The sequence below is a fragment of the Bufo bufo genome, chromosome 5 (assembly GCF_905171765.1).
Source record: "Bufo bufo chromosome 5, aBufBuf1.1, whole genome shotgun sequence".
NCBI classification, from domain to species: Eukaryota; Metazoa; Chordata; class Amphibia; order Anura; family Bufonidae; genus Bufo; species Bufo bufo.
Window position 1 is genome coordinate 90,938,780 of NC_053393.1, and position 25,133 is coordinate 90,963,912.

The 25,133-nt window shown below is 44.2% G+C and overlaps 1 protein-coding gene across 2 annotated transcripts in view; it reads left to right on the forward strand.

The window, feature by feature from the left end:
* LOC121001809 (b(0,+)-type amino acid transporter 1-like) overlaps positions 1-8,407 on the forward strand; it is a 53,208-nt gene extending 44,801 nt beyond the window's left edge. For both annotated transcript variants that reach the window (XM_040433025.1, XM_040433024.1), the window contains exon 4: positions 8,085-8,407. In XM_040433025.1, coding sequence (XP_040288959.1) covers positions 8,085-8,330 — 246 coding nt within the window. In that variant the 3' untranslated portion in view covers positions 8,331-8,407. The remainder of the gene's footprint in view (positions 1-8,084) is intronic.
* Positions 8,408-25,133: the final 16,726 nt, after the last annotated feature.

Genomic DNA, 25,133 nt, shown 5'->3' on the forward strand with positions numbered 1-25,133 from the left:
GGAACAGGAGTCTCACTGGCCAAGCTACATAGAAAGGGGGGACATAAACAGACATATGGCAATGACAGGTAAGTGAGACTAGTTCCACACTTACCTGCCACAGACACACAACCTGGAACCACAACCAACATGAAGGACACAGCACACAACAGACATCACACGGGAACCCAGTAAACCATATGCTGCAATAACAGATAAACCATAAACTAACACCAGACATAACGTTTATGACAACCAGGGTGGCCCTCACTGGCAGATGGTAAATAACCAGGAGGATGTCTCCAGCAAGCATGGCTGAAGCACCCTCTCTGACTACTGCCTTCCACTGAGGCTTTATAGGGCCAAGTAGCCACACCCACAGTCAGACACACCCAGTGCACACACACACACACTAGGAAGGAAGTTAACCCTTCCAACACCAGGGAAGACATCAACTTAAAGGGGAAGTGCACACACACACTTATAACACCCCGTGCACACCGATAAAAGGCACACCTATAAAGAAAGGTTACCAGGGGCAACCGCATGCCTATTGCAGCAAGCTGCCTAGCACCGCTCAGGCTGCTCTGCTGCCACATACACAATGTTGCCAGCGGCAACCACAGGTGAGGCAACATACTATAGCCCTCACCTGTGATTGACAACAACACCAAGACCGCAGGCAACTGCATGCGGTTACAGGAGTCACAACCATGACCATGGCCGTGACAGCAGTATGCAGTTAGCAGTGATTATTTGCAGATTGGTTGAGTATGATCTGGTATGGTTGTATGCAATTTGGACTGCAATATGGAATCCGAATGCTTGCAATTGTATGCTTGCAATTTGTATGGTTGCAAATTGCTTTTGGTGGAACTGTAAGTAAACACACATATAACTGGTTCAGTATACAGTTCTAATCACTATACTAACAGTAGGAACATTATATAACTGTTTTAATGACCTATTTTGGCCTCTTGTTCCCATAAAACTGGACTCTGAATGAAAATGTGTGTCTGTTCAGCTCCTCTCTCTGGCGAGTAATGATTCCAGCAGCTCCTGCTAGAGGAATTCCCAGAAAGGCTGCCTGTGAGGCTGGCTGTGATTGGTGAAAACTCTTGCTGTGTGAGAAGCTGGCTGTGATTGGTCTAGACTTCTGCCCAGCAACAACAGATTAACACTATGCTCTCTGTTTCTGCTGTGTCACTGAGCTTACCTTACATTACAAAATTAATCTTAAAGGCATATTATCTTTTTCTGCTTCTGTGAACACAAAATATATAACAGCTATATGACATCCAAAACATGATGTCACAGTAAATAACTCTGCTTTTGTCTTTAACACGTAAACATAGGAACTGTATTAAGGTTATTAGCAGGTTTAGCTGTATACACATATAAGCTATACAAGCAACCTAGGACAGGTCTTAGCTGGCCAGCTACACATATGCCCTGTTAGGTCATATGGATGTCATGGGTGACTGATATATTCAAAGAAGGCAATTGATATATGCACTGCTATGGCTGCTATTAGTATTTGCAATCTTGGTTATCTCATACATAAATTGGACTTAATTATATGATTAGTTTTGTCATGTAACTGCAAACTGTTACTGTTATGCATTGTCAGCTGTGAGAACTTATATAGACAGGGCTATGTCTTTCCAAATCATGTCCAAACAACTGAATTTAACAAAGGTGGACTCCAATCAAGGTGTAGAAACATCTCAAAGATGATCAAGAGGAATGGCAGGCCCCCAGAGCTAAGTTTCAAGTATCATAGCAAAGAGTCTGAATACTTATTTCCATGCAAAGTTTTAGTTTTTCCTTTTTACTAAATTAGAAAGAAATTCTAAAATTTGGTTTTCACTTCCTTATTTTGAGATATTAAGTGCACACTGATGGGGGAAAAGTGTTTTATTTTTTTATTTTAGCACAAGGTCGCAACATAGCAATGTGAAAAAATGTTAAAAAAGTGAAAGGGTCTGAAGACTTTCTGAATAGATTGTATATATTGTAAGGATAAGCATCTGGAGAGGTAGGCAAACCAGGTTTTACAACAGATAATGACAGAAAAGGAAAAGTCCAAACTGGGCGTGCCTGTGTTTTATTTTCAGTCTCCAGAGGTACCTAATATACAGCTTTTTATATTTCAGGTAGTCCTCAGTTAGGCCAGTACTCTCTGTTCTGCAATCACCCCAAAACAGCTGCCTGCAAATGAGGTGCTGGCTTATTTATTATATTATCAAGTCATGTTTCAAGGCCTATCTAAAAGGTCGAAATTGACTTACAGGATAGCTGCCTTACATCTGGTGGCATCAGAGGAAGAGCTTGCTAAGAGCTCATCTGCATCCTTTTCCCCCATATTTTAGGCAATAAACCGAAAAACAAAACCTGCTTGTCTGAGCCCTAACTAAACAGGTATATTCCCATAGTACACCAAGTGCCTTCCTATCAAGCACTGGAGACTCAATGACTCTGTTCTACTAACAGACAGTATGCAATGTCCAATGCTTAGCTGTCTAACCCACACCATGACTGAGCGCTCCAGCACTGTGTTTGCTCTTTCTTGTGCATATACTGCACTGCACTTAATTAAACAGGACACTAGTCATAAAAACAGAGGTACACTACAGATTTGTAGCCCACCCTACTCTTCCCCAATCCAGATCCAGGACCCTTTTCTCTGGTTTTCCCAACCAGCCAGTTCTTGAATTGTTTGATTTTTCCATTGCCATCTACACATTCCCTGGAACCTAAGAGACATGTGACATGATTCTAGGGGAAATGTACTTTCCCTCAATGACTTTACCTGTCACTTTACGAGAATGTATACACTGTAATGGCTGCAATTAGCAAGCATACTATATGGGAACACAATTCCAAGGCCACTCTGTGGCTAACACAGTTCAGTCTCAAGTCCTTGTTTGTATAAAGCCTCATGCACACGTCCGTGGAAAACTGACCGTGAGATACCGGCCTGGATTCCTGCTGAGTGCAGGAGCGCATGGCGTCATTGGTTGCTATGACGCCGTGCGCTTCGTGCCGCCGCTGCTGTACAGTAATTTACTCATTTAGATCATACGAGTGTATTACTGTACAGCAGCGGCGGCACGAAGCGCACAACGTCATAGCAACCAATGACGCCCTGTGCTCCTCCACTCTGCAGGAATCCAGGCCGGTATCTCACGGTCTGTGTTCCACGGACGTGTGCATGAGGCTTAAGGGTATGTCTATCAAAGGACAGCTAACATTTAACTTGCAAACGCAACAACACAGTAGTACATATTCAACAATGATCTACTCAGGTTATCTTCAACCTTACTGGTGAATGTTACCTTCACAAGGACCACTTTAATGTAACACAAGTTTGCTCTAACTTACAGTTTAACAAACAACACTTAAATTTTCCTCTTACACAGGAGAAGGGATTTTGCATCCAAGGCGGCAGTCACACAAGGAAAGAGGTAGCCTACAGCTACTAGCCCTTACACAGCACTGTAACCACCGCTGACCTGTAGGAGCTCCTGCGCCTCCATTTCTCCTCTACTTTCTTTCTCTGGTCCCTGTCAGAGCTCACGATCTCAGAGGCACATCTGCTATTTACACTGATACTCCCCAGTCTCTTCTGCTCCAAGTCACCACATAGTGGAGGGAGCTCCTCACTGTAAGCACTGACACAGATGCACTAATTACCGTTTTGGACATTTTCACCCAGTGCGTCCCCTGTGTGACCAGATGAGGGATACAAAAAAATTGAGTGCCTCCTATTCATATTGGGTGAGTTAACATATCTGTCGCAGGCCTGAAGTCCCACACAGATTTCATAGAGCTGGCTCTTCTGTCCACAAAGTCTTTTTGATACTCACTGTCTGCACTCTTATGACAGCTCTCTGCCCCAATATGCAGTACGGCTCTAACATCTCAGGTCCTCTAGGTCTCTGTCTCAACTTCAGAAGACTCACAGGTACATGGTCAGCTGTTCTGACCTTCAGCCCACCAATACCCTTACAATGGACCAGCTCAGCCCTACATATCTCACAAGTCAATGACAAGTTCTCCAGGCACCTCATATGGTCACACCACACTCATTCCTCTGGTGCCAAAACACTGCCTTATATACCTTCCTCTTTGTCCCGTAATACCACAGTGTTGTGATGTAGCAGTTCTGTGCCACAATGCCCACACCTATGACAGCGTCAGGCCTTGCCTTTACCCATGCTGACTTTGGCAAAGGCAAAGCCTACTAAACCTCAGACAAAAAAAGGCATATGCAGGGCAGAGCACAAACCAGTAAAATACAGTGTAATACCATGTAAAGCATTACATACAGTATATAGCATATATAAACAGAACAGCATGGAAATAACACAGATGAACAAGTACTTATAGTGACATGCAGAATATCTCATAAATAGCTGAATCAAATATTAAAAGGACATTAAAAAGAAAGACTTGAATATTGCATATCCTAACGCTATTTCAATAATGTTTGAAACTACAGAATATTTCTAAGGCTACTTTGACACTAGCGTTTTAGTTTTCCGGTAGTGAGATCTGTCATAGGGGCTCAATACCGGAAAAAAGTGCTTCAGTTTTGTCCCTATTCATTGTCAATGGGGACAAACCTGAACAGAACGGAATGCTCCAAAATGCATTCTGTTCTGTTTAGTTGCGTTCCCATACATGTTGCAGTTTTCTTTCTGTCCTGAGATGCGGAGCAAGATGGATCCAGCATGGTCCCCAATGCAAGTCAATGGGGACGGATCCATTTTCTCTGCCACAATCTGCCACAATAGAAAACAGATCCGTCCCCCATTGACTTTCGATGGAGTTCATGACGGATCCGTCTTGGCAATGTTAAAGATAATACAACCAGATGCGTTCATAACGGATACAGATGGTTGTATTATTGTATTAACTCTGCCGGATCCAGTAAAAACGCTAGTGTGAAAGTAGCCTAAGACAGAATGTACGGTCAGCCATCCACCCGGATGAAAACACCAGCTTCTTAGGAATTGTAAAGACATTTTTTGTTTATCCCCTGTAAATCAGAACCATAACATCTTTTTCTAATCAGAGACTACATACAATTACCTAACCATATCCTATTAGCAGAGATAACTAACGTTACAGGAGGTTCTGATAAGTTATGTAATTTCGCAATATGCTTTCTTTCCACACTCCCAGGTAGAACCTTGGCTGGCGGGCTTGCCCATAATACCTTGCACTCATCCTCAGCAAATCAGGAGGGTCAATATTGACAAGTGTCATAGGCACTATACCAGGTCCCAAGCAAGAAAGCCATGTGTATTCTGAATTTGTACTTTGATGTAACAGAATGTCTGTCATAGAAACCCCAAAGAAATCCTTTTCGTTAGACACACAATGCAGTATTGGGTGTGGGGTTTTGCTCTGGTAGACAGGCTAGCGGACGCAGTATAGAGGCAATCACAAAGTCTTTAACTTAAACAGTTCAGTGTTTATTCACACATAAGGAAACACAAAATGACCATTCACAGTCTTGGTGTTTGTTCACACCATGCAATGTCCATAGAACAAAATCTTCACCTGGTTAGCAGTTTTCCCCCAGCCGTTCACAGCAGGCTTTAGGTGCCTGTTTCCCGGCATGCGGCTTTCAAGCCTTTAGCACGGCACCAATTCACAGATCCCAAAACAGAGTCTCCACAGCTTCCCTGTCAGATGGAGGATCATCCACACCCAGCTGAGACTGTTTTTTTTATATAGGCCATAAAGACCCGGCCTGGAGCGTGGGGAGAAGTTACCCACCCAGCACTTTGGCTACTCCCAGTAAGAGCCGGCCCGGATCGGCTTTACAGCATTACTAACAACAAACAGTGTCAGTCAGCACTAGCTGCCGCTGACACTTAAAACAACCGGCTCTTACCTCACCGAGGCCAGGAACCTCGGTGACACATAGCTTCCATCAATGACGGCCCCATGCGCCTTCCTACAAGGGTTAAACAGGGACCGTCTTAGGGAAGATAATAGGAAGTTAGTTAAATCTATTTAATTGAAAGTGGTTTTAGCTAGAGAAAGGGCAGGGTCAGACTTAGTGTAGTGTGTGTGTCACTGGGTTGCAGCCATTTCCATCCACTGAGGCTCTGCTTGAGCTACAAATCAATGTTTAAAGTTACAGTACTAAATTTTTTCTTAATGTGTAGGAGCCATTCAACATTAACATAAAAAAAAAATCGGGTAATGGCTGATGTATTTTTATGTATCATAGTTGCACTGGACTTTGTCCAACTGCGCATTTTTTCATACAAAACTGTTGCAAAGTTTCTTAAATTTATTAACTGTTCCAAACTTGACCTGACATATTTTTCTGCAATGGTATATTTTATGGACTGAGATGTTTATTACAAAACTTCTATTCATCAAAGTCTAGTGTACCTTATGTGTTGTTCTGCTTCCCTCACTGTTATGTTGCAGTGAACTCCAATTGTACTATTTGTTTCAAATACTTTTTGAAAATTGTATTACAAAAATTCTATTCATCACAGACTAATGTACCTGACATTCTGTTCTTCATCACTTACAGTTATGTTGTACTGTTGAAAATTCTATTGCAAAATTTCCAGACTAGTATACCAGCTGATGAAGTTTCTTGTGTCACAGTTATCACTTGTCACACAGCAGCCGGCTGTTCCTCACGGATCTGGCGTTGCCGGATACTCTACTTCATTTCCAGATTCCCATTGACTATAATTGCAAAAATGGTGGGGTTTGGCCAGAAGAAGACCATTGAATGCAGCGGTTTATTTCTAGCCAAAAACCGGGCATTTTTGACAGAAATCAGCTGGATTACAGCCGGACCCCCTTGCAGTAAATGGGGATTCGTCGGTGAAGTAGAAGATCTGCTCTGTGCCGGAACAGCCTGCCGGATCCACAAACAGACATGTGAACGAGGCTCAGGGGGTTATTTATTAAGACTGGCATTTTAGAGGCAGGTCTTAATAATCTCTGTGCTATCAGTGGATCCGCCGACCATTTTCTACGCCTAAAACAGGCGTATATAATGATAAATGAGACGGGCCTGTCGAACCGCCCCCTTCATGGCATGCCTCCCCCTTTTGAGACCAGGTGTGAGCGGGGAAAAGTCACAGACTGAGGCGCAAATAACCCTTGCGCTGCAATCTGCGACAGGTATACTCCAGTGAACTGGCATATATCTGATAGTAAATGACCATCAGTGATTGTGAGCCAAAACCAGCTGCGGGTATAAACAAAGAATAGGTGCAGATGTTTTCATTATACCTTATGTCTGTGGAGGCTCCATGCCTGGTTTTGGCTCACAGTCACTGGTGGAAATCACTGACCAAACACTGAATGTGTGAATTAGGCCTCGTGCACACGACCGTTGTTGTTTTCCGTTCCGCAAAATGGGGTTCCGTTCTGTGATCCGTTTCCGTTTTTGTTTCCGTGTGTCTTCCTTTATTTTTGGAGGACCGCCAGACATAAAGGAAGGTAAAAAAAAGTCTAAGACAGGTTTGCCATGCAAATGATAGGAATAAAACGGACGCGGATGACAATCTTGTGTGCCTCCACGTTTTTTAGCGGTCCCATTGACTTGAATGGGTCCGCGAACCGTTTTCAGCGGACAAGAATAGGACAGGTTATATTTTTTTAAAGGACTGGAACCATGGATCACGGAGGCGTATGGCAAACGGTGCACTATCTGCATTTTCAACGGCTCTGATAGTTCATCCGTTTGTGTTCCGCGTCCGTTGTCCGTGTTTCCCTTCAGCAAAAAAAATTGTGCATGTCCTACTTTTTTCACATTTGCGGACAAGGATAGGCATTTATTACAAGGGATCTGTGGAAAAAAACAGATCCTTCCAAAAAAACGGATGCCGCATCTGTTTTTTTGGGCGGACGCATGAGGCCTAAGACTTTACTGCCAGGTTTCTCTGCAGATAACAGCTGACTGCTAAGTGTCACTTTCAATTTACTGTCAAGGAGGCCCCTTTATAAAAGTAAAGGGAATATACACATACTGACTATACATATACATACAGGACATAGCAAAAAACTGTGCGTTGTCTTTGTATGATAATCTAAACTATGTTTTTACATTTCAGGTCTTCCTTCCCATCGCCTTTGGAGTTATAGCGGTTTCAGTCTTCCTGGTTCTTGCCCCTATTATCCAGTCTCCTAAAGTTCAGTATTTCTATGCTTTGCTGTTTATGTTAAGCAGTGTGATTTTCTATATCCCTTTTGTATATTTCAAGTTGCAGATCCCATTCTTTGATAAAATCACCTGTTATCTGCAACTTTTAATGGAGGTTTCACCAACTGATATTTTTGAGAATTCTAAAACAGAGTAGCCTTGTTAGTTCTATCCTATAAAATCTGTCATGTTTATCAAGGACATTTTTGAAAGAATAAAGGTTACTGTAACTTACTGGTTTTGGCTCACAAGTTGTTGTTTTTTCTGGAGACTCACTTCTATTGTACAGGATTAACGCAACCTAAAGATGAAAACTTCAATAAAGTAGGTTATGTTGTTAAGAATAATTTTCACTGCAATTTCTAGAACTAGATTAAGTAGAGTGTGTTGTATAATGTTGAATTAGAATTTATTATTTTATTAGAAATTTCCAAAATATTTTCAAAGGTTGTCTCACAAATGCAAAAGCTGTTATCATCGAGGAAGCTGCTTGAATGCCTGGGTCAACCAAGGCATTAAAGCCTCTCAGAGTTGAAGCTGTCATAAAAGGAGCAAAGGACTCCACTCTCTGATGTTTCTTACTTTTAGAATAGACTTTCATCATTAATGGTGAAGCCTAGGTATCAATTTTTCTGGCTGGTGAGGCATAGTACAAAAATTAAGAAGTCTTATAGTACAGGATCTCTCATTAATGAATTTTAAGGTAAACAAAACTGGATAAAATTTTGACAAAGAGGGGTTTGTGTCTCTTCTGCCTCTCCTTTATAAAGTCTAAACTCTAAAGAGTCTGCTGCCATCTTGTTTCTCCATAATCTAGAGAAAAAGGTGTTGGTGGTGCCACACACTGTAATACCAGAATATCTGTAACAGATTACCATGCTTGACAAATGTAAAATGCCAGTAGCAAAAAATACTTGTTTGGCCTTTTACTGCAAAACAAAGACACAAAATGTAGGTTAAAAAAATGTCACTTAAAATGCAAAGTGCAGAAAAACTGCACATAAATCCTATGTGTAAAAACATTAAATGGAGCAGAACAACAAAAAATAAAAATTTCAATGTGAACCTTCCCTTACCCCGTACCTGGGGTGACATAGAAGCACACAGGGAAAGGAGGATCTTTACCTATCCTACTCTCTAGTCTCTGTGCTTCAGCCTGGAATTGCTCAGACTGTATTGCACCTAGAGATATGAGCCAGGTCTCAATCTCAACCCGATTACCAAGAATTATGTCTTGGGCTGTATGACAGCTAGCATTGTGATCATGGTTTGGATCATATCTTTAACTGCTATACAGCCTTAGATATAGCCACTAGTAGCAAGGCAAAATTCAAGGTACTATAAATTAGGCACTTGTATGTCCCATACAAATTGAATAAGGCATTAAACTCCTGCTGGTAATACCGGCTAGGATGATAGTTTACCAGCTAGTAGCAACCATAGCCTACACTGGCACCTCCTCCTGTTAGCTGACAGCTGAAAAACCAGTAATTTCTTGTTGCCAGCTACCATGTCCAAGTATAGCAGCACCGCTGAGTACCTTGACCTGCCAGTCTGAGCAACATAGGACATATGAGTCCAAACCACACCATTATGTTAATACTGTTCAACATACAAATATAGCAGTCTCTAACTTGAGGCTTATCTAATATATAAAGCTGAGTGTATGTGTGTGTATGTATGTATGTCCGCTAATGGAATCTGCACTGTCGCATTTACAATCACGAAATTTGGCACACAGGTACATCAGGTGTCCGGGAAGGTTTTAGACCAGGTCTCAGCTCTCTAGGACGTACCGATCCTGAGATATTCCCAAAAATGCATTAGCCAATAGAAGCTTGGTCACATGACCCTTATCAGCCAATAGAAGCTCGCAGGCCGTTAGCCTTCACATACACAATTTTACTTCAGGTTTCCATAACAACCCAGCAATTTTTCTTCACTGCTGTAGGTGAGCTTTAAAGGAAATCTGTCACCAGGACAATCGCTATTTAAGTAAAGCCATGGCCTAATAAAACTTAGTACCTTATTTAAAGATGTGCCTTTGTTTCAGGAATAGATGTTTTTATCCTCTGAAAATCCAGTTTATTTGGTATGCAAATGAGCCAGTAAGGTGCCTAGAGAGGCGTCACTCTTGCAGGAAGAAGCCCAGACACGCCCCGTGCCACAATGTGTCCACCCTCAAAAGACAAACTTAAAAACCCGTCCCCAGGCCCTCTAAGCCATGCCCCCTACCACTCCTCAGCCAACAGGGATTGAAAAAATGAAGGTAAAAATCAACTTCTGTCAGCTGCAGGGGTGGGAGGGAGGGTGACTTTCTCCCTGCAGATCACACTCAGACAGCGAGGTGCTACTGTCTTAGAGTGAGCTGTTCAAAAGGACACGCCCCTGATCCAGTTATGCCACGCCCCCTTCCACTCCTCAGCTGATAGGGATTGAAAAAATGAAGTTAAAAGTCAACTTCTACCTACCGCTAAGCTAAGCCCCTGATTCCTTTAGGACACACCCCCTCCCACTCCTCAGCCAATAGGGATTGAAAAAATGAAGTTAAAAATCAACTTCTGTCAGCTGCAGAGGTGGGAGGGAGGGTGACTTTCTCCCTGCAGCTCACATTCAGACAGCACAGTGCTGCTGTCTTAGAGTGAGCTGTTCAAAAAGCCACGCCCCTGATTTTGTTAGGCCATGCCCCCTCCCACTCTTCAGCTGACAGGGATTGAAAAAATGAAGTTAAAAATCAACTTCTATCAGCTGCAGGGGTGGGAGGGACGGTGACTTTCTTCCTGCAGCTCACACTCAGACAGCACAGAGCTGCTGTCTGAGAGTGAGCTGTTCAAAAGGACATCCTTGTGTCTGTCCAGGCCCTGCACCATACAGAGGACAGGGAGTCTGAAAGCCAGACTGTCCGGCCTAAAATTGGACCTCTGACCACCCTAGGGGCAAGCTGCTGTGGAGGTCACAGTTAAGGGAATGGTCAGCTATGGAGGTCAGTGTTAAGGGGCAGATTGTTGTAAATGCCACTGTTAAGGGGGCGGGCCTCTGTGGAGGTCACTGTCAAGGGGGTGGTGTGCTGTGAAACTCACTGTTAAAGGGGAAGGCTGCTGTAAAGGTCAAAGTTAAACTCCACACCGAACACAAGAGGGAAGGGTAAAGGTACTAGGCCTGGAAACTAGGGAAGGGGGAGAGCTCACCACCTAGTAAATCCCTAAACTAAGCTCTGACTACTATCAATATGAGCAGACTTCGATGGTAGGAATGTTCATACGCAGGAACCTAGAGCCCTGTATGACCCTAAATGGCCCTGGAAATATTGACAGGATGAAAGATGACCTGCTCCTTCCCAGCTGAAGGAACATGACACTCCCTCAGGCCTAATACCAAAAGATAGGGGAATACAACATACAAGAAATAGGGAAAAGACACTTAACTCCGAAGTATGTGAACAAGCAGGAACTTAGAGGAGAACCAAACACCAGCGCTTTCACAACCAGAAAGGAGCTATCAACTGCATAGCATGATGGATGAGATCAGACTAAATAGAGGAGTAGGAATGACCACTTAAGCTACACCTGAGACAGGAGGTGTGGTCATAACCAGCAACAACACAGAAACAAGTGAAACCAAAGAGGCATTCAGATCACATCACAAGCAGCCAGTCTCTTACATCTTCAGACCCCTGTCACGGGAGAGACTGTGACATGCAGCTAGTCAAGATAGCTCTCTCAGACCAGGCCCGGCAGCTGCTCTGTCCATTTCCTACACCTATATACTGTATGTCAGTCACTGTATATACTGTGACTGTAAATAATGTAATTGTATAAAACAGTTCAGGGGGTCCTGGCAATAAAATCTTTTAGTCCTCCTCCTGGGTGGGCCCGTCTGAGTTTGGGCCCCATAGCAGCAGCTTCCCCTGCTTCCACTATAGCTACACCCCTGCTTACAGTGCTTAAAGGGGTTCTGCACTTTGTTTAAACTGATGATCTATCCTCTGGATAGATCATCAGCTTCTGATCGGCGGGGGTCCAACACCCGGGACCACCGCCTATCAGCTGTTTTAGAAGGCAGTGGCGCTCCAGCAGCGCCGCAGCCTTCTCACTGTTTACCGCTGGCCCAGGGACGTGACTTTAAACAAAGTGCAGAACCTCTTTAAGCACTGTAAGCAGGGATGTAGCTATAGTGGAAGCGGGGGAAGCAGGGGACTTGTATCAACTGGCCTGGGCGGGGCTAAGCTCCATTCAAGTGATCGGAGCTTAGCCCCGCCCAGGACGGTGATACTAGTCGTGACGTCACTGGGCCAGCGGTAAACAGTGAGAAGGCCGCGGCGCTGCTGGAGTGCCGCTGCCTTCTCAAACAGCTGATCGGCGGGGTCCCGGGTGTTGGATCCCTGCCGATCGGAAGCTGATGATCTATCCAGAGGATAGATCATCAGTTTAAACAAAGTGCAGAACCCCTTTAAATTGATGTCCTCGACTCTTATTATCTATCGAATGATTGAGTTTGGAAGTAACACTAATGCTTCAGAACCATTTAAAGAAGCATTTAAAGGGAATCTGTGAGCCCCCAAACTAGAGTAAGAGGTGAATATTGTAAGTGACGCTGAGTCTGGTTAAGTAATCTTTTTTTTTATACTTGCATTCTGACGCTATTCTCCGACCAACCAGCAGTAACATGCACTAAGAGGACTCCTGAGCCCACACACATTATGGAGAGAACTCAAAGAGGAGTCCTATCAATGGATTTTACTGCTGGTTTGTCAGAGCATAGGGTTGAAATGCAAATGAGTATGAAGATAAAAATTATATAACCGGACTCAGCGTCACTTACACTATACACAGCTTTTTGGAGCTGTCACGGATGGTGTACAGGAAACAAGACAAAACCATATAAACAATGTCTCTCTGGATCCACAACTAAGGAACAAAGGGAGACCCCTGCAATAGACCTGCCGCTCTCCCTCACTGCTCAGCCTATGCGAACACCCCAAAGGTGGATGGCCGCATATCCACGTTCCTCGGCTATCTATTACCTGAAGACCCTACAATAGTGAAGGGACACGACCACCGGCTCCCTACACTGACACGGAGGGAGTCAGGGTCACCTGGATCCAGAAAAGACAAAAACATAAATACATAAACAGCACTTATCTGCAGACGACTGAGGACTGAGGACTGGGAACTGGGAACTGGGAACTGCATGCACACACACTCCAGGAAGTTGTATCAGCCGCACACTACTGCATTATGGGGAGGAACTTAAAGGGTAGCGATCAGTCTGACTGCATGACAGCTGAGATAGACTAACGAGATGAGAAACTAAACCAAAACAAAGAAATTCAAGGAGGAGGATCTGAGAAGCTCCTGTGAGCGCTTCTCAGCTGTCTGGCTGTGACAGTACCCCTCCCTCTAGGAGTGGACTCCGGACACTCAGGGCCCACCTTCTCAGGATGGGACCTATGGAAAGCCCTGATGAGACGAGAGGCCTTAATGTCCGTCACTGGGACCCACATCCTCTCCTCAGGACCATAACCCTCCCAATGAACGAGGTACTGGAGGGAACCGCGGACAAGACGAGAATCCACAATCCTAGAGACCTGAAATTCAAGATTTCCATCAACCATAATCGGAGGAGGCAAAGGCGAGGGTACAATAGGTTGAACATAAGGTTTCAATAAGGACTTATGAAAAACATTATGGATCTTCCAAGTCTGAGGAAGATCAAGACGGTAGGCAACAGGATTGATGACAGACAGGATCTTGTAAGGCCCAATAAACCTAGGACCCAACTTCCAGGAGGGAACCTTCAATTTGATATTCTTGGTAGACAACCACACCAGATCACCAACATTCAGGTCCGGACCAGGCACACGTCTCTTATCCGCCACACGCTTATATCTCTCACTCATGCTCTTTAGATTATCCTGAATCTTTTGCCAAATAGATGACAAAGACGAGGAGAATCTGTCCTCATCAGGCAAACCAGAAGAGCCCTCTCCCGAGAAAGTCCCAAACTGCGGATGGAACCCATATGCACCAAAAAATGGTGACTTATCAGAGGACTCCTGACGACGGTTATTTAAAGCAAACTCAGCAAGGGACAAAAAAGAACACCAATCCTCCTGATTCTCCGCCACAAAACAGCGCAGATATGTCTCCAGATTCTGATTGACGCGCTCTGTCTGGCCATTCGACTGCGGATGGAAAGCAGAAGAGAATGACAACCGAACCCCCAAGCGAGAACAGAAAGCCTTCCAGAATCTGGAAACAAACTGCGTGCCCCTATCAGAGACTATGTCTGAAGGAATCCCATGCAATTTGACAATGTGGTCAATAAATGCCTGCGCCAGCGTCTTAGCATTGGGCAAACCAGGGAAAGGGATAAAATGCGCCATTTTGCTAAAACGGTCCACCACCACCAGAATCACAGACTTCCCCGAGGAATGAGGCAAGTCCGTTATGAAGTCCATGGACAGATGTGTCCAAGGACGGGAAGGAATGGGCAAAGGAAGGAGAGGACCTAATGGCCGTGAATGAGGGACCTTGGCACGAGCGCAAGTCTCGCAAGCTGCCACAAAACCCTCAACCGACTTATGAAGCGCAGGCCACCAGAATCTCCGAGCGATGAGATCCAGTGTGGCTCTTGCCCCCGGGTGTCCAGCAAGGACCGTGTCGTGGTGTTCTTTAAAAATCTTGTGTCTCAAAGCGAGAGGCACAAACAACCTCCCAGGAGGACAAAGATCAGGAGCTTCTGACTGGGCTGCCTGCACCTCTGCCTCCAATTCAGGAAAAAGAGCAGAGACCACCACACCTTCAGCCAAAATGGGACCCGGGTCTTCAAAATTCCCACCTCCTGGAAAACAACGTGACAGGGCATCTGCCTTCACATTCTTAACCCCAGGGCGGAACGTAACAACAAAATTAAACCTTGAAAAGAACAAAGACCATCTGGCCTGTCTCGGGTTCAGACGCTTGGCTGACTCCAAATAGGCCAGATTTTTATGGTCAGTAAACACGGTAATAGGGTGTCTGGCTCCCTCTAGCCAATGGCGCCATTCCTCAAAAGCCAACTTGATGGCCAACAATTCCCTATCTCCCACATCATAATTTCTCTCTGCGGAGGAGAGTTTCTTTGAGAAAAAGGCACACGGTTGCCATTTGGCAGGAGAGGAACCCTGAGACAAGACCGCACCCACCCCTACCTCAGAAGCATCAACCTCAACTATGAAGGGTAACGAAATATCAGGTTGTACTAGGATGGGAGCGGAAGCAAAACTCTCCTTGATATTAGAAAAGGCCTTACGCGCCTCTACCGACCAGGAAGAAAAATCTACCCCCTTTCTGGTCATATCAGTGAGTGGTTTAACAACAGAGGAATAATTCAAAATAAATTTCCTGTAATAATTGGCAAAGCCCAAAAAACGCATCAGCGCCTTCTGGTTCTCAGGAAGCTCCCACTCAAGCACAGCGCGGACCTTCTCGGGGTCCATGCGAAAACCAGAAGCGGAGACAAGAAACCCCAGAAATTGGATTTCTGGAACCGCAAACACACATTTTTCCAGTTTCGCATATAATTTATTCTCCCGCAGAATGAGCAAGACCTGACGTAAGTGTTCCTTATGAGTCTTGAAATCAGGAGAAAAAATCAAAATGTCATCCAAATACACTAATACAAATTTTCCCATTAAATGATAAAAAATGCTGTTGACGAAATGCTGAAAAACGGCTGGGGCATTCATCAAACCAAAAGGCATAACCAAATTCTCAAAATGGCCCTCAGGGGTATTGAAAGCCGTCTTCCATTCGTCTCCTTCTCTGACCCTAACCAGGTTGTATGCCCCTCTTAGGTCTAATTTGGAAAAGACTTTAGCCCCAACAACCTGGTTAAACAGGTCCGGGATCAGAGGAAGCGGATAAGGATCACGAATAGTGATACTGTTCAGCTCCCTGAAATCCAGACAAGGTCTTAAAGAACCATCTTTTTTCTTAACAAAGAAAAAACCAGCGGCAACAGGTGACTTCGAGGGTCGTATGTGTCCTTTTCTCAAACTCTCAGAGATATAAGCCCGCATAGCGACCCTCTCAGGTTGGGAGAGATTGTATAAACGAGATTTAGGCAGCTTGGCGCCTGGGATGAGATTAATAGGGCAATCATACTCCCTGTGCGGAGGCAAACCCTGAACTCCACTCTCAGAGAAGACATCCAAAAATTCAGAGAGGAAAGGTGGTACAGTCTTAGTAGAAACCTCAGAAACAGATGTTATGAGGCAATTCTCTCTGCAAAAGTCACTCCAACCATTTATTTGCCTCGCTTGCCAATCAATGGTGGGGTTATGTTTAGTGAGCCAGGGTAGCCCCAACACTAGAGGAGTAGGCAAACCGCTAAGGACGAAACATGACACATCCTCAACATGAGCATCACTCACAATTAAACGGATATTGTGAACTATGCCCTTTAATGATTTCTGAGAAAGTGGAGCTGAATCAATAGCAAAAACAGGAATATCCCTTCCCAAAGTGCATACCTGGAAACCATGAGTTATTGCAAATTGATTATCAATGAGGTTGACAGCTGCTCCACTATCCACAAAAATCTCACAAAAAATGCTCTTGCTCTCTAGTGCCACCCTAGCAGGCAGGACAAAACGGGAACTACAAGCAGGCCTCAACCCTGCCAATAGTAACAGACGGAGGCAAAAAGATTTTTTCCTCTTTGTCTCTTTATTACTCCCAGAAAACTGCCTGAATCTCCTTGAGGGACAAACATTTGCCAAATGATTTATACCTCCACAACAAAAACAAACCCTCCCATGCGGGCTGAATCTTCTATTGTCAGAGGCAATCAACCCCAGCTGCATGGGCTCCTGCTCAGAAGGGGCTGACAGCGACTGAGACTCCTGCGCACAGAATGAGACCGCTGCACTGTTCCGAGACTGAGTAGGACAGGAAGGAGAGATCTCTCGTCTCTCTCTAAGACGCCTGTCAATACGAACGGCCTGAGACATAGCAGAGTCCAAGGAGATAGGCCTCTCATGAAAGGAAAATGCATCTTTCAATCCCTCTGAAAGACCATGGCAAAATTGACTTCGGAGTGCAGCATCATTCCAACCAGTATCAGCTGCCCATCTCCGAAATTCGGAGGAGTATATCTCTGCGGATTGTTTACCCTGGCATAACAGACGTAGTCTAGACTCAGCCAGAGCAATACGATCCGGATCATCATATATCTTAACTCACTGTTAAAGGGGAAGGCTGCTGTAAAGGTCAAAGTTAAACTCCACACCGAACACAAGAGGGAAGGGTAAAGGTACTAGGCCTGGAAACTAGGGAAGGGGGAGAGCTCACCACCTAGTAAATCCCTAAACTAAGCTCTGACTACTATCAATATGAGCAGACTTCGATGGTAGGACTCAGCCAGAGCAATACGATCCGGATCATCATATATCTGACCCAGGGCTAAAAAGAATTCATCCACTGAGCGGAGGGGCCGTGCCCCCTCCGGTAGCGAAAAGGCCCAAGACTGAGCGTTACACCTGAGCAGCGATACAATGATCCCCACCCTCCGTTCTTCATCACCAGAAGAATGGGGAAGAAGGCGAAAATGGAGTTTGCAAGCCTCTTTAAAACGCACAAAATTCTCACTACCCCCAGAGAACGTGTCCGGGAGCGAGACCCTGGGCTCAGCACAAACTCCATGAACGCAAGCTGAACCGGTCACTTGAAACTGAGAAAAAATCCTACGGAGATCAGCTACCTCCAATGAAAGACCCTGGAGGCGTTCAGCCAAAAGTGAAACCGGATCCATGCTTGAGACGGTTTTGGCGGCTGATAATGTCACGGATGGTGTACAGGAAACAAGACAAAACCATATAAACAATGTCTCTCTGGATCCACAACTAAGGAACAAAGGGAGACCCCTGCAATAGACCTGCCGCTCTCCCTCACTGCTCAGCCTATGCGAACACCCCAAAGGTGGATGGCCGCATATCCACGTTCCTCGGCTATCTATTACCTGAAGACCCTACAATAGTGAAGGGACACGACCACCGGCTCCCTACACTGACACGGAGGGAGTCAGGGTCACCTGGATCCAGAAAAGACAAAAACATAAATACATAAACAGCACTTATCTGCAGACGACTGAGGACTGGGAACTGGGAACTGGGAACTGGGAACTGCATGCACACACACTCCAGGAAGTTGTATCAGCCGCACACTACTGCATTATGGGGAGGAACTTAAAGAGTAGCGATCAGTCTGACTGCATGACAGCTGAGATAGACTAACGAGATGAGAAACTAAACCAAAACAAAGAAATTCAAGGAGGAGGATCTGAGAAGCTCCTGTGAGCGCTTCTCAGCTGTCTGGCTGTGACAGGAGCTGACTGAGTCCTTTCAATTCAGGAGTCCTTAATGGAGCTCGGCTCAAGGCTTATATGCATAGGGAGGATGGCGATACCTCAGCTATGTGGCTGGTGTGTATCTTTAGCTATTAGATTATGGAACTATTACACAAATATACGCTTTTTAGTATTTAAATAATTTGCAGGCTTTTACCATACAAAAAATCTTGACAAAAATACCTTCATCCCTATGTCACCCTAGCTGGGAAACATAGATTTATATGGAACAACATGAAAGCTACTGATTGTGATCAACTTTTTGATTTTTACCAAATGCCTGTCCAGACATAACTAATCCTGGGTTAAACAATAGGTTTAAAAGTATCCAAGTTAATCATCCAGGGTCAAATTTGCTTATGCAATAATATAGCTAAATGTGTACAATTTGGCCTTCATAATTCATCAAGACAATGATTATACATATTGTGGACGTGTGCAAGTTTTAGATCATCAGCTACAATACTTATAAAGTTGAATAGGTTGTTCGGCCTAGGAGATGACAACTCCAATGGTGGTGACCCATGGCCAAGTTAAAAAAAACATAAAAGAACTCACCAGGTAATCAGTAATATCATTGAGTCATAAAGCACCAAGTATGGTTATCATGTAATTAATTACTAAGGGATAATTAGACTGTATTTTACATTTTTAGGACCAGTGGTTCATCCCATAAAACAACTAATTCTTGAGATATAAAATGTAGCCGTGCAATATGCCACATAACTGTAAATGAGATGCTGGCTCTATAACTACAGCCATGTAAGACACGAGTGTAATGAAAATACAAGCCAGCCGTGGTCTCCATCAACGCTGCTCATTAATCTGGGAGAAACTATCATGGAAGAAATCATAGACGGGTTCCTGCAACCATTTATATCTGGGAAATATAAAAGCCGACAGCCCAATTAAAATGATCAATCTCTGGTATGGGCCTGGGCTTTTAATTTAATGGAAAGCAACCGCTCAAGTTAATGTAGTTTCATCTATTTGGGAGGAAGCAATTGCAGATGGTGTCACACAAGTTTATGACTAATCCTCTTATGTTTCTAACTGACTGACCTATGACTCCGGCAATAGGTCAAGTATTAATATTACGCAATGCAATTATTATTTATATTTCTTGTAGATATATGTTCTGTGGGTGTGGAGTCAGTAGGAGGACATAAAGTTCTCTTTTAATGTAGTCTTTTAGTTTTAACACTCATTTATCAAGGCTGACGTGTGCTACGCCGGCCTTGTTAGCGCCTCTGTTGGAGGAGACATGTCATTTATGATGAGGCCTATGTATTAAATGGCTCCTCTGGCAGTCTGTGCGCCAGAATGAAATCTAGAGCAGCTCAGAGCTGGTGTAGATTTTAGCAGTGACGTACCTCTAATAGAGGCAGAACATGCAGCTGATATGGGGCCCGGTGAAACGTTACATTACCCTACTTCATGAGATTTCCCTACCTCCTAACTTCCTGTCGCACCGGAAATGACGTGTGGAGGCTGGCTGCATGTATGGCATTGTGGGTGCTCCCACCTTTCCGGGCTTCTTACTTTCACTTTGTAACATGTGCAGCAGCCATTTTAGCAAAAATGCGATTTGTTACCACGAAGCGCGAGGAAATTCGACTTCAGGATGAATCTAATTTTTCCTGAAATTCGGTTCACACTGCCGGCAGGTTGTTTCGGCAGAGAACAGCCTGCTGGAGCTCTCTGGATCTGGGATTGCTGGAGGTTACTGAAACGCGTGATGGCCTCAATGCACCCCGAGAGCTCCGTCAGACTGTTCTCTGCCAGAACTACTGCCGGCAGTGTGAAAATGGCCTAAACTGGTCATGATGATGTTCTGCAGCGGCTGAGGTGTATATTAGACTTTCTTCACATCTGCACTAGTGACCTCCGCTGTTCTTCAAAAGAGACTGTTTTATAACTGGATGTAAAACTGTTGTCAAGACCCTGGTTACAGTAAAGTTCTTAGATGGATTCAACCCTGCCTCATTCGTCTAACTCCATACTACAACCATTCTCATAATTCTGCACCACTAAGGTGCTGGCATCACGACATTACTTAATTCAGGGCCCAGCCGCACAAGCACCTAGAAAATCCAATCACCATCAAGGGCATCTCGATCACCACCTGGCCGGTGTACCCTGTAATAGAGTGTGCCCCGGAGAATTTGGTGCTGTTCTCCCCTTCACTGCCCTGCTGGCCCAGGGAGGCATCTGCTACCCCTGAGTACCCGATGAACTGTTGCACACCATGAACCTCACGTGTTCTCCCCTGCAGACTGGCACTTTGCAGTAAATGCAAAAAAAAAAAGTAAAAGAAAAAAAAAATACTGGTAGACCAAGGAAGACATCAAAGTGTCAGAGTAAAAACTAAAAGCAATATGCCTTGGAACTAATAAATGCACAACAAAACAAATGGTTGTCCAGGAGATAATGTTTGTGACAGACAGTGGCATGCCTAGGGTGTTTGGCACCCGGGGCAGGTCCTTTCTTTGGCACCCCCCCCCCAATACTTCAATACTTTTAAAAAATTGTACCCCCTCACAGTAGTATTGCCCTCATTGTACAACCTTCACAGTAGTTTTGTACAGATGTGTGCCCCCTCACAGTAGGTTAGGCCCACATTGTGCCCTCTCTGCCCCTTTCACAGTTGTAATGCCCTCTTTGTGCCCCCTTCACAGTAATAATCCCCATTGAGCCCCCTTCACAGTATTAATCTCTATTATGCCCCCTTCATATTAATAATGCCCATTGTGCCCCCTTCACAGTAAAAATGCCCATTGTGCCCCCTTAATAGTAGTAATGCCCACTGTGCTAGTAATGCCCTATGTGCCCCCTCCATAGTAGAAATCCCCATTGTTCCCCCTTAACAGTAATAATGCTCACTGTGCCCCCTTCACAGTAATAATGCCCTCTGTGCCCCCTTCATTGTAGTAATGCCCTCTGGCTCTGTGCTCCCTCCATAGTAGAAATGCTCATTGTGCCACCTTCACATTAGTAATGCCCTCTGTGCCCCCTCCATAGTAGTAATGCCCTCTGTGCCCCCTCCATAGTAATAAACCCCTCTGTATTAAAAAAAAAACTTAAAAATACACAGTAACTACTCACCTTGTCCCATCCCTGAAGCTCACAGTCCTCTCTTCCCTGCAGGCACAGATCGCTCTGCAGCACTGTGTGGGCGGAGCTTATGCAGATTTATGGGCTGCAGGCTGCACCCACACAGGCCGGCAGCGTGATCTGTGTCCGCAGGCTGAATAGTGGAGCGGGGAGAAATTTTCTTGCTTCACCATCCTGTGCGCCGCCGGCCTGAAGGAGGGGAGGAGCACGGGGAGCTGAGCTGTGAGTGACAGGACCGCAGCAATGAGCGCTCCAGCAATGAGCGCTTCCGTGTGTATTGATGGAAGCGCTCATTGCTTCTGGCACCCCCCTGAGAGCTGGCACCCAGGGCGGACAGCCCCCCAAGCTTCCCCCTTAGTATGCCACTGGTGACAGAACCTTAAGAAATCGACTAAAAGAAATGGAAGTTACATAGTTAAATATAGAAAAGCCAAATGGAGCAGAATTAAACAAGGTTACAGAAGGCTAAAGAGAAGCAGTCATGAAGTGCAGATGATTGGATGAAAGTGATAGACGGTGATCAGTCATGAATCTGCATTAGTAAAGGAGATGGCACTCTAAATGGTCTGGAGTAGTTCTTATGAAATGTATAAACATGACTGCCTGGATAAAACAATCAAATTTCCACATTCATGATATTAGGGTGCATGTTGGGTAAAGAACCAGGGGAATATTACGGCCAGAAGGTTTAGTCCTGCTGTGTCTGCTTCTCCTTTATTAGATTATTGGGGCAGTTTCTGTTTCACAACCTATCCATTACTGAGGGTCAGTTGATGCAGGCCTGGCTTGGATTGCATTTCCTAAAATATTTCTGGTCTCTGCAATCATTGCAGTTATAGGTAATAAGGTGTGAGCTCTGTGCATTTCTATTGTAATCTTATTCTTGTGGCTTATAGTCCAGTCTTTGCTTCAGAGTCTTCTAGTTGAATCTGTCTTGTATTGGTTCCATTTCAGCTCTCTTCGGTTTTGGTTTCTTGTCTCTGGGTCTTATTTCATTCCATTTATTGTTTTAGGGTCAGTATTCCTGTGTAAAATTTTTAATAGGGAAATTTTTAGGGACAATGAGGGTCAGTGGTGTAGTACTGCAAAGAGAAAAAGAGAGAGTTGGGTAAAAAAAAAGTTAGTATGGACTCCCCTGCCCCAACTAGTTTCCAAGTATGCGTGAATAAAACGTTCCCAGGCAAGAAATCTAAATACGAAAAACAATGTAATAAAAAAAGTCTTCCGCTTCATCCATTTTATCTGACCTCTATGTTGGAAAAGGTTAAACAGGTGCTTCATAAATAAGCCACTCATATTTCTCAACTGGTATAAATCGCGTGGTCTTCCTCTATGGTAGGTATGCCACTATTTATGTTCAGCTGTTGTCTGTACATCTTTAATTATCATCGTCTACCTCGTTACCAGACTGTCAAGAACATCATTAGCATATAAACTATTTAAACGTAAACTTCATTCTGATACAAACCAATGGTAAAACCAGATAACCAAATTTAGGCTTGAAACAATATGCCAGCAACTGAACTCCTAAATGATAGTTTCCCACTCTACCACTCTGGTTCTCCCCTCTGGGCATTGCTTAGTCAGCTAAATGGTGACAACATGTGACTATTACAACATCAGTCACACATTGTTAGTGTTATTGGTGCAACCGGGTAAACAGAGCCCAGCCATTAGAACCAGAACAAAGGTATGGAATCTGTCAGGTAATTAACTTAGTTCTTTTTTGCAGAATAATCCCATGTGTTGTCCGATTTCTTTCTAAAACTAGACCACCTCTTTAAAGGCTTCAACATTTACAAATTACTTTTGGCCCTCAGCTGTGACTTGAATTCTCAAGAGAAATACTATTGTAAACTGAAACAGCAGACAAATAATTACCAATCAGCACATAAAAAGAAATAGATAACCTGGAAGATTTTGCTGAGGTGCCCATAGAAAAGGAGGAGCAATAAAGCATTTGCATAAAACAACAAGCATAAACTAACATGTCATTAAGGCACTGCATTTGTTTCCATGTAACCTTGCAGACAGAGCAGAACCCTTTCCATTAACAGAGGCCCAATGGTAGGCAAAACGTCATATGAATAGAATCCAGCTCAAAGATCAAAAGGACATTGTGGTCAAAGAGCCATTAAGAAGGCAAAGGTTTCCAACAAAAACTGAAAAAGACTCCTACCACCCAGGGAACAGAACGAAAAAATAAAATAAAAATGTGAATACTAAGAATTTGTGGACATTTCCCCCTATTTCCTCTATGCGAAGTCATCAACTCCTTACTTTTTTTTTCACTTTAAATGGTTAACTTGCATTGACTTATACTGTGTAATACTGTGTAACTGCATTTTATATGTTATATATATCCTGTTCAATTTGCACTGTATTTGCAAGGCTTTGTGGAAAGAGCTAATGAATGCTGAGAGACATCTGGGACTTTCTAGCTAATAATGAGACGCTGGTAATTTTCCACAGCTACAATAGGGTTTAAAGAAGAGCATGTTTTGGAGGGAAAAAGCCAGACTTGTTTACCACCAAAACCAGATAGACTGGCCTTTGGAATGTCTGGTTTTGCTATGTTATGTCTGAAAACTTGTTTTTGTCTGGAAAAACTGCCGTGTAGTGTTGATCGAGCACCAAAGTGCTCGGGTGCTCGAGTAGAACACTTTGGGATGCTCGGGTGCTCTACAGAACAACCGAGCACTATGGAAGTAAATGGGAAAACCCGAGCATTAAACCAGGCACCCCCTGCTCTGAAGAGGGGAGGGTGTCTGGTTCATAGGAAAAGGTCAGAAATTGATGGAAACACCACTGAAATGGTTCAGGAACAGCATGGGGAGGATGTCTGGATGCATCTTGGACTCCCAGGTTGCTGCTGGGAACGATGTTGTCTGAGTAGTACGCCACTTTTACATACTGACAATAATACGCACCAAACCGAAGATAAAATTGATTTTAGAGGAAAAATTGTTAATAAGCATTCTTTCCTGTATATTTACTTGTATATAAAGTGAAAGTGCTGACAAAAATTGCAAGGAAGAGGCACTCCTATACAACCTGTATATCACATAATTAAGGGCATCATACACACCCTTGAAAAATTATGATTAATGGCCTGCTGGTGACCCTCAAAAACATTAGGAGCAAAGGCCTGCTGCTGATCTGACCATCTAAAACATTAGGGGTGAGGGTCTGCTGCTGAGCTGACCATCTAAAAAATTAGGGCTGAGCGTCTGCTGCTGATCAAACCTTTTAAAACATTAGGGGTGAGGGTCTGCTGCTGAGCTGACAATCTAAAAAAATAGGGGTAAGGGTCTGCTGCTGATCTGACCATCTAAAACATTATGGGCGAGGGCCAGCTGGCGACCCTCTAAAACATTAGGGGTGAGGGTCTGTTGCTGAGCTGACCCTCGAAAACATTAGGAGCGAGGGCCTGCTGCTAAACTGACCCTCTAGTACA